The 15,487-nt window shown below is 48.9% G+C and overlaps 1 protein-coding gene across 3 annotated transcripts in view; it reads right to left on the bottom strand.

Annotated features, from left to right (window-relative positions):
* idua (alpha-L-iduronidase) overlaps positions 1-15,487 on the bottom strand; it is a 538,596-nt gene that overhangs the window by 151,616 nt on the left and 371,493 nt on the right. For all 3 annotated transcript variants that reach the window (XM_070871632.1, XM_070871633.1, XM_070871634.1), the window contains one exon: positions 5,845-6,024. In XM_070871632.1, the coding sequence (XP_070727733.1) occupies positions 5,845-6,024 (180 nt within the window). The remainder of the gene's footprint in view (positions 1-5,844; positions 6,025-15,487) is intronic.

Raw genomic sequence — 15,487 nt, 5'->3', positions numbered from 1 at the left:
AGCGGGAGATCGAGAGCCAGCGGCAGTTGGTGAGAGGGGAGCGGCCTATAAAAGGCCCAGCGGGAGATCGAGAGCCAGCAGCAGTGGGTGAGACGCGGGAGCAGCCTATAAAAGGCCCAGCGGGAGATCGAGAGCCAGCGGCAGTGGGTGAGAGGGGAGCGACCTATAAAAGGCCCAGCGGGAGATCGAGAGCCAGCGGCAGTTGGTGAGACGCGGGAGCAGCCTATAAAAGGCCCAGCGGGAGATCGAGAGCCAGCAGCAGTGGGTGAGACGCGGGAGCAGCCTATAAAAGGCCCAGCGGGAGATCGAGAGCCAGCGGCAGTTGGTGAGAGGGGAGCGGCCTATAAAAGGCCCAGCGGGAGATCGAGAGCCAGCGGCAGTTGGTGAGAGGGGAGCGACCTATAAAAGGCCCAGCGGGAGATCGAGAGCCAGCAGCAGTTGGTGAGAGGGGAGCGACCTATAAAAGGCCCAGCGGGAGATCGAGAGCCAGCAGCAGTGGGTGAGAGGGGAGCGACCTATAAAAGGCCCAGCGGGAGATCGAGAGCCAGCGGCAGTTGGTGAGAGGGGAGCGGCCTATAAAAGGCCCAGCGGGAGATCGAGAGCCAGCAGCAGTGGGTGAGACGCGGGAGCAGCCTATAAAAGGCCCAGCGGGAGATCGAGAGCCAGCGGCAGTGGGTGAGAGGGGAGCAGCCTATAAAGGCCCAGCGGGAGATCGAGAGCCAGCGGCAGCTGGTGAGACGCGGGAGCAGCCTATAAAAGGCCCAGCGGGAGATCGAGAGCCAGCGGCAGTTGGTGAGAGGGGAGCGGCCTATAAGAGGCCCAGCGGGAGATCGAGAGCCAGCGGCAGTTGGTGAGAGGGGAGCGGCCTATAAGAGGCCCAGCGGGAGATCGAGAGCCAGCGGCAGCTGGTGAGAGGGGAGCGGCCTATAAGAGGCCCAGCGGGAGATCGAGAGCCAGCGGCAGTTGGTGAGATGGGAGCGACCTATAAAAGGCCCAGCGGGAGATCGAGAGCCAGCGGCAGTTGGTGAGAGGGGAGCGGCCTATAAAAGGCCCAGCGGGAGATCGAGAGCCAGCGGCAGCTGGTGAGACGCGGGAGCAGCCTATAAAAGGCCCAGCGGGAGATCGAGAGGCAGCGGCAGTTGGTGAGACGCGGGAGCAGCCTATCAAAAGGCAGCTACAGCGGGAGAGAAAGCAAACTAGAAGTAGAAAGTAATCAAAAAGTGACGTCACAGCCAATGGGGTAAGTGATTGGCTGGTGATTGGTGAGTAGCTTTTCTTTTCTTTTTTATATCAGTAAGTGAACTGTAACATTGTTATTACCAATTTAAGGGTATCTAAGGTTAAGACATGGCAGGAGAGCTCGGCCATGTGATATGCTCCTCCTGTACCATGTGGGAACTCGGGGACACTTCCGGTGTCCCTGGGCGCTACGTGTGTGGGAAGTGTATCCGCCTCGAGCTCTTGACGGTCCGCGTTGCGGAATTGGAGCTGAGGGTGGATTCACTCTGGAGCATCCACGATGCTGAGAATGACGTGAGTATCACGTGTAGTGAGTTGGTCTTACCGTAGGAGAAGGGTCCACAGCCAGATAGGGAATGGAAGACCAGCAGGAAGAGCAGTACAAGAAAGATAGTGCAGGGGTCCGCTGTGGTCATCCCCCTGCAAAACAGATAAACTGCTTTGAGTGCTGTTGGGGAGGATGACTCATCAGGGGAGGGCAGCAGCAGCCAAGTTCATGGCACCGTAGGTGGCTCTGCTGCAAAGGAGGGCAGGAAAAAGATTGGGAGCGCGATAGTGATAGGGGATTCGATGGTGAGGGGAATAGATAGGCGTTTCTGCGGACGCAACCGAGACTCCAGGATGGTATGTTGCCTCCCTGGTGCAAGGGTCAAGGATGTCTCGGAGCGGGTGCAGGACATTCTGAAATGGGAGGGAGAACAGCCAGTTGTCGTGGTGCACATTGGTACCAACGACATAGGTAAAAAAAGGGATGAGGTCCTACGAAAAGAATTTAAGGAGCTAGGAGCTAAATTAAAAAGTAGGACCTCAAAAGTAGTAATCTCGGGATTGCTACCAGTGCCACGTGCTAGTCAGAGTAGGAATCGCAGGATAGCGCAGATGAATACATGGCTTGAGCAGTGGTGCAGCAGGGAGGGATTCAAATTCTTGGGGCATTGGAACCGGTTCTGGGGGAGATGGGACCAGTACAAACCGGACGGTCTGCACCTGGGCAGGACCGGAACCAATGTCCTAGGGGGAGTGTTTGCTTGTGCTGTTGGGGAGGAGTTAAACTAATATTGCAGGGGGATGGGAACCTATGCAGGGAGACAGAGGGAGACAAAAATGAGGCAAAAGCAAAAGACAGAAAGGAGATGAGGAAAAGTGGAGGGCAGAGAAACCCAAGGCAAAGAACAAAAAGGGCCACTGTACAGCAAAATTCTAAAAGGACAAAGGGTGTTAAAAAAGCAAGCCTGAAGGCTTTGTGTCTTAATGCAAGGAGTATCCGCAATAAGGTGGATGAATTAACTGTGCAAATAGATGTTAACAAATATGATGTGATTGGGATTACGGAGACGTGGCTCCAGGATGATCAGGTCTGGGAACTCAACATCCAGGGGTATTTAACATTCAGGAAGGATAGAATAAAAGGAAAAGGAGGTGGGGTAGCATTGCTGGTTAAAGAGGAGATTAATGCAATAGTTAGGAAAGACATTAGCTTGGATGATGTGGAATCTATATGGGTAGAGCTGCAGAACACTAAAGGGCAAAAATCGTTAGTGGGAGTTGTGTACAGACCTCCAAACAGTAGTAGTGATGTTGGGGAGGGCATCAAACAGGAAATTAGGAGTGCATGCAATAAAGGTGCAGCAGTTATAATGGGTGACTTTAATATGCACATACATTGGGCCAGCCAAACTGGAAGCAATACGGTGGAGGAGGATTTCCTGGAGTGCATAAGGGATGGTTTTCTAGACCAATATGTTGAGGAACCAACTAGGGGGGAGGCCATCTTAGACTGGGTGTTGTGTAATGAGAGAGGATTAATTAGCAATCTCACTGTGCGAGGCCCCTTGGGGAAGAGTGACCATAATATGGTAGAATTCTGCATTAGGATGGAGAATGAAACAGTTAATTCAGAGACCATGGTCCAGAACTTAAAGAAGGGTAACTTTGAAGGTATGAGGCATGAATTGGCTAAGATAGATTGGCTAATGATACTTAAGGGGTTGACTGTGGATGGGCAATGGCAGACATTTAGAGACCGCATGGATGAATTACAACAATTGTACATTCCTGTCTGGCGTAAAAATAAAAAAGGGAAGGTGGCTCAACCGTGGCTATCTAGGGAAATCAGGGATAGTATTAAAGCCAAGGAAATGGAATACAAATTGGCCAGAAATAGCAGCGAACCTGGGGACTGGGAGAAATTTAGAACTCAGCAGAGGAGGACAAAGGGTTTGATTAGGGCAGGGAAAATGGAGTACGAGAAGAAGCTTGCAGGGAACATTAAGGCGGATTGCAAAAGTTTCTATAGGTATGTAAAGAGAAAAAGGTTAGTAAAGACAAACGTAGGTCCCCTGCAGTCAGGGGAAGTCATAACGGGGAACAAAGAAATGGCAGACCAATTGAACAAGTACTTTGGTTCAGTATTCACTAAGGAGGACACAAACAACCTTCTGGATATAAAAGTGGTCAGAGGGTCTAGTAAGGAGGAGGAACTGAGGGAAATCTTTATTAGTCGGGAAATTGTGTTGGGGAAATTGATGGGATTGAAGGCCGATAAATCCCCAGGGCCTGATGGACTGCATCCCAGAGTACTTAAGGAGGTGGCCTTGGAAATAGCGGATGCATTGACAGTCATTTTCCAACATTCCATTGACTCTGGATCAGTTCCTATCGAGTGGAGGGTAGCCAATGTAACCCCACTTTTTAAAAAAGGAGGGAGAGAGAAAGCAGGGAATTATAGACCGGTCAGCCTGACCTCAGTAGTGGGTAAAATGATGGAATCAATTATTAAGGATGTCATAGCAGCGCATTTGGAAAATGGTGACATGATAGGTCCAAGTCAGCATGGATTTGTGAAAGGGAGATCATGCTTGACAAATCTTCTGGAATTTTTTGAGGATGTTTCCAATAAAGTGGACAAAGGAGTACCAGTTGATGTGGTATATTTGGACTTTCAGAAGGCTTTCGACAAGGTCCCACACAGGAGATTAATGTGCAAAGTTAAAGCACATGGGATTGAGGGTAGTGTGCTGACGTGGATTGAGAACTGGTTGTCAGACAGGAAGCAAAGAGTAGGAGTAAATGGGTACTTTTCAGAATGGCAGGCAGTGACTAGTGGGGTACCGCAGGGTTCTGTGCTGGGGCCCCAGTTGTTTACATTGTACATTAATGATTTAGACGAGGGGATTAAATGTAGTATCTCCAAATTTGCGGATGACACTAAGTTGGGTGGCAGTGTGAGCTGCGAGGAGGATGCTATGAGGCTGCAGAGTGACTTGGATAGGTTAGGTGAGTGGGCAAATGCGTGGCAGATGAAGTATAATGTGGATAAATGTGAGGTTATCCACTTTGGTGATAAAAACAGAGAGACAGACTATTATCTGAATGGTGACAGATTAGGAAAAGGGAAGGTGCAACGAGACCTGGGTGTCATGGTACATCAGTCATTGAAGGTTGGCATGCAGGTACAGCAGGCGGTTAAGAAAGCAAATGGCATGTTGGCCTTCATAGCGAGGGGATTTGAGTACAGGGGCAGGGAGGTGTTGCTACAGTTGTACAGGGCCTTGGTGAGGCCACACCTGGAGTATTGTGTACAGTTTTGGTCTCCTAACTTGAGGAAGGACATTCTTGCTATTGAGGGAGTGCAGCGAAGATTCACCAGACTGATTCCCGGGATGGTGGGACTGACCTATCAAGAAAGACTGGATCAACTGGGCTTGTATTCACTGGAGTTCAGAAGAGTGAGAGGGGACCTCATAGAAACGTTTAAAATTCTGACGGGTTTGGACAGGTTGGATGAAGGAAGAATGTTCCCAATGTTGGGGAAGTCCAGAACCAGGAGTCACAGTCTAAGGATAAGGGGTAAGCCATTTAGGACCGAGATAAGGAGAAACTTCTTCACCCAGAGAGTGGTGAACCTGTGGAATTCTCTGCCACAGAAAGTAGTTGAGGCCAATTCACTAAATATATTCAAAAGGGAGTTAGATGAAGTCCTTACTACTCGGGGGATCAAGGGGTATGGCGTTAAAGCAGGAAGGGGGTACTGAAGTTTCATGTTCAGCCATCAACTCATTGAATGGCGGTGCAGGCTAGAAGGGCTGAATGGCCTGCTCCTGCACCTATTTTCTATGTTTCTATAAACTGGCATGACTTTTCCATCAGGCCAGTTGGTACTTGAAAGGCATTATATTCAATTTTCAGTTCTACTTTGTGTTTACAATGCTGCCCACTTTTGTTGGAGTTGGACCGGAATAAATCTGCTTGAAAATGACACGCTCTCTTCAGGAATGTACTTCAGTCAAAGCGGAGCTGAACCATTGCCATGTAGTACTGAATAAAGATCAGATGACAGAATCCAGTAGAGTTTTCCCATGTTATGCCATCTTTATATTAGTACATTGTTGAGGGACAGAAATCATCATTTTACACAGTTGTAATAAGTAGCATTATATAACACAGATCAAATCTGCTGCTATGTGAACAGTATTAGTCTGTGAACTGCCAAACTATTTGTAAAGCAAGCTTTGAAGTAGAATAGCTATACCCATATAAACCAGTAAATGAGTTATGTGAGGCACACCTTAGAAAGAAAATTGTGAAATGGATTTTCCTATTTACCTTAACAACCATAGCAGCGTAGGTCACTTCAGCTCTCCAAATGTGGGGAATTGACCAACCGACCAGTGGGTCAGCCTCATCATTGTAAATGGGAATTGACTGGAAATTAGGAAAACGTTTCTGGATCTGTTGAACTGTATCCAATTCTTGTTCTAGGATGTGGAAAGAACTTCCTGCACCCTGTCAAAATAAGCAAACAATTTAAAATATGATTCTGAAAGAACTTGCACTTTACATAATGTCAAAATCTGCTAGATCATCTTTGCCTAAAGAGGTTACTCTAGTCTCTATCAAAGTCAGATACTACATTGCAACTGTTAAGTTCTTCCTCAAATGTTTAATACATACTCTGCTACTGAATAAAAATCTTAGGCCTAGAAGTTGGAGGTGTTAATGCTGGCCTTCAAGGCCCGCTTTGGCAAAAAAAGGCGACTGGCTCACTTCTGTCGGTTGCTGGTGGGTTCAACGGCGGCCACTATTTTCAGCTGGGTGGCAGCGCTGCCGATGTCTGTGCTCGCTGGGAATATGTAAATTATGCAGACCGTGACGTCAGTGACTGTGCAACACTCATCTGTCGCCTGATCTGCCATTTTCGAGTTCGCCGCTCTACTGTGTTAATTACAACCAGCTGATCAAGCGTTCACAAGCAGGAAGGAGCCTCCAGCAGCATTATTTAAAAAAATCTTCAGCAACAACTTGCAGCTTACATGCTTATTCAGTTTGATTGGCTCCCTCTAACTATCTGCAATTCTGGCAGCTGTCTAAACTTGTTTCAAGTTCCGAAGATGAGAGAGTGTAGGTGCAAGTGGAAAACATCTTCACTCTTATTTAAAGGCTACTGCTCACAACACTTGCTCACAGTCATGGGGGATCTACTTGCAGTTGTCCTCGCGCTTGAGTATTTTTCGGAGGCAGCGAAGAAGAGGAGAAGATGCACGCAGAGGGAGGCGGAGGGCCAGGAGGATTCTGAACACGAGGTCTTACCAACCTAGGTTCTTCAGAAAGCACTTCTCTTATATCCACTTAAGTGAGGACCAGTGTATTAGGAGACTCCGCATCATAGAATCATAGAAATTTACAACACGGAAGGGGGCCATTTCGACCCATTGTGTCAGCTGACAAAGAGCTATCAGCCTAATCCCACTTTCCAGCTTTTGGTCCGCAGCCTTCATCAAGTAAGTAATCACAGAACTCTGCCACCTCTTGTAACCAGACCTGCGGCCTCAGAGCAGCGAGATCACGGCTCTCCCACTGGCCCTTAAGGTCAACATGGCCCTCAATTTATTCACCAGCGGATCCTTCCAGTCTGCAGCAGGAGACATAGCTAACATCTCCCAGTGCGCTGTCCACCATTGCATCAGGGAGGCCACAGAGGCGCTCTACATAGGAGATGAGACTACATTGTCTTCTCTCTGAACAGAGAGAAGCAGGAGGAGCACACATGTGGCTTTGCCAGGATAGCAGGCTTCCCCATGGTGCAAGGCGCCATCGACTGCACCCACGTGGTTTTGCAGGGGCCGTATACCAATCCTGAGATCTTCTGTAACCACAAAGGCTGCCACTCACTTAATGTGCAGTTGTTGTGCAACCATGTTCAGTGCATCCTTATCATCAATGCCACAATCCTGGCAGCAGTTATGATGCCTTCATCCAGCGTCAGTCCGACGTGCCAGCAATCTTCCGGCCACCACGTCAAACCCGAGGGTGGCTGCTATCCGCTCTGCACGTGGCTCATGAATCCCCTCCACAACACCACCACTCGTGCCCAGTACTCATATAATGAGAGCCATGTTTCCACCAGGATCATCATGGAGCAGACCATCGGGCTTTGAAACAATGGTTCCGCTGCTTTGACTGCTCGGGAGGAACCTCCACGTACTCGGCAGTGTCCCATTTTGTGGTGGTCTGCTGCATGCTTCACAACTTGGCCACCATGAGGGCGCAGCGCCTGTCAGCTGGGATTGCGGGACCACCTCAGGAAAAAGACGACAGAGAGAAGGAAGAAGACGAGGAGGAGCAAGGGGAAGAGAAGAGTGAGGAAGAAGGGACGAGGCAGGCACCAAATCCTCCTTTCTTATGGGCTGTCCATGAACGCATCATCAGACTTCAATTCGAGTGAATGAAACTCCAGATCCCCGTTTCTCACCACATCCCTATGAACCACATCCCTATCATACCATCCCTCTGTCACAGAATATCAGTGTCCTCCTAGGCACAAAGCTGAAATGAAAGCCACCACAAAACAAACATTCCAAATAAATTTAATACATTTATTTCAATTTACATTACAATATGAACTAATCACCCTTGTGCAATTCCTGTCGTTCGTTCCCCTTTTCTACTCTAATGATCCAATGCAATGCTCCCCCGGCGGCTGCAGCATGGCTGGTAGAAGGCTGCTGAGTTTCCATGGGGGAGACTACAGATGGCCTTGCATGGCAGTCTTGAACAGCTGTGAACCAAAAAGGCCTGACTGAAGACTGCACCAGCTCGGCATAGGCGGCAGCAGTTTGGGCTGGCTGGCTAACAGGCAGCAACAAGGGCACTGGTGGAGTGGCAGGACTGGGAGAACGAATGCTGTCATCCTGAGAGTGGACAGCAGATTCGTGCTCCACGGGCCACTGCCACTCACTGGGCGACGCCTGAACAACCCTAGTAATCAGTGTAAGCTGCGCGGCACTGCAAGGAACCCGCACAGCTGGCTTGCTGGCATTTTAATGTAAAAACAGCATATGTGTGGTATTTTGAATTGCCTGCGCAGTCCCTTAAAGGGGACGTGCATGCCAAATAAAGTTGTAGAGAACATAGGTAGTAATCTGTTGGAGGACAGATTTCTGGCCTACTACGACACCCTAGAAGCCCCTTTCAAGACTCGTAAACCTAACTACGATGCCAGCAATCCGTGTTTCCGCTGCAGCAGTGAGACATTTGATCGCCTCTGCCGATGCTGCAATGGAAGCCATGACATCGCCCATCACTCGCAGCATCATGCCTGGGTCCACGTGGTCTCGCCTGGAGTATCTATCACTTTCAGCCTGGAAATCATAGGCTCCAAGCTCTGTGCAAAGCCAAGTCCAATGTTGAAGCTGGTCTCCTCCATGCTCCTTGACAATGACAGGATTTTTGTATGCATTCCTATCACCCTTCTTCCAAAGGCTGCTCCATTGAGGTCATCACCTGAGATGTGTGCAGCAGAACTGGCCATCGAGCTACCCTTTCCCACGGCCTTGCTGCAGCCCACTCATGCTCGGTGCCTCACCATGTGCAGATCCTCCATCTGTACTTCCCTCTAAATTCCACACTGCCAGTTTCTGAACTGGTGTAGGCAAGTGTCAGATGCAGTGACATTGTCTTCTTCTTCATCTCCACTCTCCTCTATTACTTCGGGGACAGGCTGTGCTGGTGTCAGTTCTTGGTCATCTGAAAGCAGACAGGCACATGAGCCAGGTTATGGTGAAGGGGGTGCGGGGGGGACGGAAGAGTAAGATATCCATGCATACAGCATCAGCAGCTTGTAAGTGAGAAGAGATTGTGGGATGAGGGGGAAATGTGATGTGAGAAGAAGGATTAGGTTAGCCACCTCCTGTCTGCCGCTGCTCGCGCTGGTTGTGAGCCACCTTGGCCTGCAAGAGAAAGAAAAATGTGTCAGTGAGTGTGGTGGAATGTGTTTGGGTAAAGTGCCTGCTACAGTTGAATAGCTGTCAGTGGGTGTAAGATGTGTTACATATGAGTGTTGCAGCAATGGTAAGCTTCTGAGAATGATTGTGAGGTATGTGTGGTGAAAGGTAGAGATTGTTGGTAGATGAATGATGGTGATGTGGTGCATTGAGCAGTGTGTGAGGCTTGTGGTGCAGATGGTGGGATGTGGCATTTGGTGAAGCCTTGACTCACCTGCCATGTGAGATCATTAAACATCTTGCGGCACTGGATCCATGTCCACGGTATGACACCGTTGGCCAGGATGTACCCAGCTATATCTTGCCAGAGCCTCCTGCGGAAACAGGGCATCCCGCCTTCTCTCCACTGCCACTACCAATGCCTCCAGAGCCGCATCGGAGAACCATTTGGCTTGCTTTCTTTGCTGCTGCTGAGCCATGTCTGCCAACTCCAACAACAAAGAGGTGCTGCTGCATCAAAGAACCTCTCCTTTAAGTAATGGAGAAGTACTAGGCCAAACAGTTCTGCCCATTAGTCTGCACCCCCTATTGGCCCACCTGTTGAATAGTAAGTCAACCAGCAGTGTGTTTAGAGCTGAGATCAGCATTCCAATCATTAAATAAGCAGGCAACACAGCACCACTTTGAACAGGCACAGCCAAATAGCGCTGGACTGTGACAGTGCTTGTATTCGGGCCATGTCTAATTAATGTACTTTTGTTTACACTGTTATTTGAGTTTGATGCACACAAAGCAATGCAAATATAGTGAAGCTATTTATGAAAGTACCTTAATTAAACCTCCCTTATAAAACAGTTAAAAATCATAAAGCACTACTTGTGATATTTTTGAACTATCAATAATTTTTACACCACTTTAGGCATTAAACTTAAATCCAAGAATCAAGACTGTTTTCAGCAGTATTAACACTAGTATCCTATGTTTAAAATATGCCACCAGATGAAAAATAAATTACCTGAAACTATATATTCTGAACTTCAAAATAGTGCACATTCCAAGCACCATGACCTAGAAATCCGGGTACTTACTGCTCTCCGTTAAGGGCCATCAGCTTTGTTGAAAGAAAAGGCAGCTGCTTCTGGTGTGGGACTCGGCGCCCGCCATTTTGGTTAGGACCAGAGCACTGCTGTTAGCACTGCTGGCCCTAGAACTGTAAAACAGCAGAGCGTAATGGCAGTCAGTGTACAACGTCGACTTGACGCCACGCTTTGCAAACTTCATCCTTTGTTGTTGTGTATGGAGAAAGAGTCAGACTGAACACTGTGAGCTCAAAGTGAAGTGTGACCGTAGTCTTTTATTGCAGGTCTCCAGAGTGCCTCTCCAACCTGTGAAGCCTCCTTAAATACCTGTGCTCCCAAGGGATTATGGGATCCCTTGGGACCCTAGGGGATGAGCCCTCTGGTGGCCGTACAGAGGAAATACAAGTGTACATATATAACAACACTCAGCCCCGAAGTCAACAGTGTAACTATTTACAATGTGAGTCGATCTGGGGCCCTTCTTGCCCTGGTTGATCGTCTCGATATGAAAGCTGGTGTTGTTGAATCATTTGTTAGGCCCTCGCTGGGCTGCTGTGCAGCTGGCCTTGCTGGGTTGCCTGGTTTGTTGGGCCCTGCTGGGCTGCTGTGGACGATGGGTTCTGCTTCGTGGTCAACCGTGGTGCCGGTTGCCTCTGGTATGTATGTTGGGGGATCAAAAAAGGTAGGGTCCAAGGTGGGTTGCTCAGGGTAGTCCCGTGAATCTGAGTTTGATTTGGTCCAAGTGTTTCCGGTGAATGAGTCCATTTGAAAGTTTGCCCCGAAACACCCTGCTCCCCTCTTTGGCCACGACAATGCCAGGAAGCCACTTAGGTCCTTGTCCATAATTTAATACAAATACAGGATCATTGATTTCAATCTCGCGTGACACATTTGCGCTATCATGGTATGCACTTTGTTGAAGCCGCCTGCTCACTACCTGTTCATGTAGATCAGGGTGAACTAACGAGAGCCTTGTCTTAAGTGCTATTTTCATGAGCAGTTCAGCAGGTGGGAAACCAGTGAGTGAGTGGGGTCTCGTGCGGTAGCTAAGCAGGACTCGGGATAGGCGAGTCTGCAGTGAGCCTTCAGTTACACTCTTCATGGTTTGCACAGCTCTCGCTGCCTGACCATTGGACGCTGGTTTAAACGGGGCAGATGTGACATGTTTGATCCCGTTACGGGGTCATGAATTCTTTGAACTCAGCACTGGTAAAACATGACCCGTTGTCGCTCACCAGGACATCGGGTAGGCCGTGTGTGGCAAACATGGCCCGCAGGCTTTCAGTAGTGGCAGCGGACATGCTAGCCGACATTATCTCATATTCAATCCACTTGGAGTACGCGTCTACAACCACAAGGAACATTTTACCCAAGAACGGGCCTGCATAGTCGACGTGTACTCTAGACCATGGTTTGGAGGGCCAAGACCATAAACTTAGCGGCGCCTCCCTGGGTACATTGCTTAACTGCAAGCATGCATTACATCTGTGAACGCAGGATTCTAAGTCCGTATCGATACCGGGCCACCACACGTGAGATCTGGCTATTGCTTTCATCATTAGGATGCCTGGGTGGGTACTGTGGAGGTCATTGATGAAGGTGTCTCTGTCCTTCTTGGGGACCACTACTCGATTGCCCCACAGAAGGCAGTCTGCCTGTATAGACATTTCATCTTTGCGCCGCTGGAATGGCTTTATCTCTTCTTGCATTTCCACTGGGACACTGGACCAGCTTCCGTGAAGCACACAGCTTTTGACTAGAGATAATAAACGGTCCTGGCTTGTCCAGGTTTTGATCGGCCGGGCAGTGATGGGTGATTCCTCACTCTCAAATACTTCCATAACCATGGCTTGATCTGCAGGCTGCGCCATTTCCACCCCCGTGGTGGGCAATGGCAGCCTACTGAGAGCATCAGCGCAGTTTTCTGTGCGTGGCCTGTGGCGGATGGCGTAGTTGTATGCAGACAACGTGATCGCCCATCTCTGGATGTGGGCTGATGCGTTGGTATTCATCCCTTTACTCTTGGAGAACAGGGATATAAGTGGCTTATGGTCAGTTTCCAATTCAAATTTTAGCCCAAACAGGCATTGATGCATTTTCTTTACCCCATAGACACACGTTAACGCTTCTTTCTCAACCATGCTGTAGGCTCTCTCAGCCTTAGACAGATGCATAAGCAACCGGTTGCAGTTTCCCGAAATCATTAGCTTGTTGCAATACATGCCTTATGACGACGCATCACATGCCAGTACCAAACACGTACATGGATCGTACAACACAAGCAATTTGTTTGAGCATAACAATTTTCTCGCTTTTACAAAGGCATTTTCTTGGCTTTTGCCCCAAACCCATTCGTCCCCTTTTCATAGTAAGACATGCCGTGGTTCTAACAGTGTGCTGAGACCCGGTAAAAAATTAACAAATTAGTTCAGGAGTCCCAGAAACGACTGCAGCTCTGTCACGTTCCGTGGTCTCGATGCATTCTCGATTGCCTCAGTCTTCGCGTTGGTGCCGTCCACCGGAATCCTCCTTCCCAGGAACTCCACTTCAGGCTCCAGGAAAACGCACTTCGAGTGTTTCACCCTGAGCCCTACGCGGTTGAGTCAACTGAGAACCTCCTCCAGGTGCTGCAGATGCTCGACTGTGTTCCGACCTGTGACCAAGATGTCATCCTGGAAAACCACGGTGTGCGGGACCAACTTCAGTAAGCTTTCCATGTTTCTCTGGAACATCGCCGCCGCCGATCGGATTCCAAACGGGCATCTGTTATAAACAAAAAAACCTTTGTGCATGTTGATAGACATAGAAACATAGAAAATAGGTGCAGGAGTAGGCCATTTGGCCCTTCTAGCCTGCACCGCCATTCAATGAGTTCATGGCTGAACAGGTGAGGGCCTGCGTCATGTAGGCTGAAGTCAGATCCAGCTTCGTGAACGTCTTTCCTCCCACCAGCATTGCAAAGAGGTCGTCGGCCTTTGGTAGTGGGTAGTGCTCCTGCAGGGAGAAACGATTGATAGCTACTTTGTAATCGCCACAGATTCTGATGGTGCCGTCTCTCTTGAGGACTGAGACGATAGGACTGGCCCACTCGTTGAACTCGACCGAGGAAATTATGCCCTCTCTTTGCAGCCGGTCTAGCTCAATCTCCATCCTTTCTCTCATCATGTATGGTACTGCTCTCGCCTTGTGATGGATGGGTCGCGTCCCTGGAATTAGATGGATCTGCACTTTTGCTCCTTGGAATTTCCCGATGCCTGCTTCGAACAGCAAAGAAAATTTGTTTAAGACCTGGGCACACGAAGTGTCATTAGCGGGCGATAGCGTTCGGACATCGTCCCAGTTCCAGCGTATCTTTCCCAGCCAGCTCCTGCCGAGCAGCGTGGGACCATTGCCCGGAGTGATAACTTGTGCACCGCTCCATCGTAGGAGGCGTTTATGGTGGCACTGCCAATTACAGGAATCCATTCTTTCGTGTAAGTTCTTAGTTTTGTGCGAACTGGAGTTAAGACTGGCCTTGCGGCCTTGTTGCACCACAACCTTTCTAAAGTCTTTTTGTCCATTATGGACTCGCTCGCGCCTGTGTCCAGCTCCATTGACACCGGGAGTCCATTTAGTTCAACATTCAGCATTATTGGGGGACAATTCATGGTGAATGTGTGCACCCCATGTAGCTCCTCGATCTGAGGCTCTGGTTCGTCGTGATCCTCCATGGATCTGTCCTCCTCTGCAACATGTTGATTTGCAGGTTTAACAGGCTTTGCAGATTGCCTGCACACTCGTTGGAGGTGTCCCATTGTTCCACAGCCCTTGCAAATGCACTCTTTGAATCGGCATGAATGGAAACGATGATCACCCCAGCAGCGCCTTGCATTCATCACCCTTGATGGTGGACTCTGAGACATCTGCGGACGTGTAGCTGAAGGTATGTGTGACCTGCCCCGTACGTTACGCTTCGAAAACAACATTACTTTGTTCACAGTACTTGTAGCAGCACTTGTGTGCTGAGAGATTTGCTTCGTATTGTCACTGGTGGCAATGAACGCCTGGGCTATCGCTATGGCCTTACTCAAGGTTGGGGTCTCTACAGTCAAATGTTTGCGAAGTATGGTTTCATGGCCAATGCCAAGTACGACAAAGTCTCTGAGCATTTGCTCCAAATGTCCTACAAATTCATAATGTCCTGCAAGGCATCTTAGCTCGGCGACATAACTCGCCACTTCCTGGCCTTCAGACCTTTTGTAGGTGCAGAACTGGTACCTTGCCATCACAATGCTTTCCTTCGGGTTCAAATGCTCTCGGACCAGTGTGCACAAATCGTCGTATGATTTCTTGGTGTATTTCGCTGGAGTGAGCAGATTCTTCATGAGGCCATACGTTGGTGCCCCACAGACGGTGAGGAGGATCGCCCTTCGTTTGGCAGCGCTCTCTTCCCCATCTAGTTCTTTGGCCACGAAGTATTGGTCGAGTCGCTCCACAAAAGTTTCCCAATCATCTCCCTCTGAGAATTTCTCCAGGATGCCCACTGTTCTCTGCATCTTTGGGTTCGCTATCTGTATCTTGTCGCCAGTTGTTGTGTATGGAGAAAGAGTCAGACTGAACACAGTGAGCTCAAAGTAAAGTGTGACCTTAGTCTTTTATTGCAGGACTCCAGAGTGCCTCTCCAACCTCTGAAGCTTCCTTAAATACCTGTGCTCCTGAGAGATTATGGGATCCCTTGGGACGCCAGGGGATGAGCCCCCTGGTGGCTGTACAGAGTAAATACAAGTATACATATATAACAGTTGTGACTTTAACGCTGGGTCCTAAGCTCAGTTAGAAAAATGAATGTGCAGCAGACCTACAGAGACTCTGTCAGCGTTATTCAAATGGACACACATATCTTTCCAGTTAAGTTTGGGTTTAAGCTTTTGAACTGGATTTATTAATGTTTTATTGAAGTAGTGGTTT

This window comes from Pristiophorus japonicus, chromosome 2 (genome assembly GCF_044704955.1).
Source record: "Pristiophorus japonicus isolate sPriJap1 chromosome 2, sPriJap1.hap1, whole genome shotgun sequence".
Lineage (NCBI taxonomy): Eukaryota > Metazoa > Chordata > Chondrichthyes > Pristiophoridae > Pristiophorus > Pristiophorus japonicus.
Note: the sequence above shows the minus strand (reverse complement) of the source record. Positions and strands in the feature narration are given on the sequence as shown.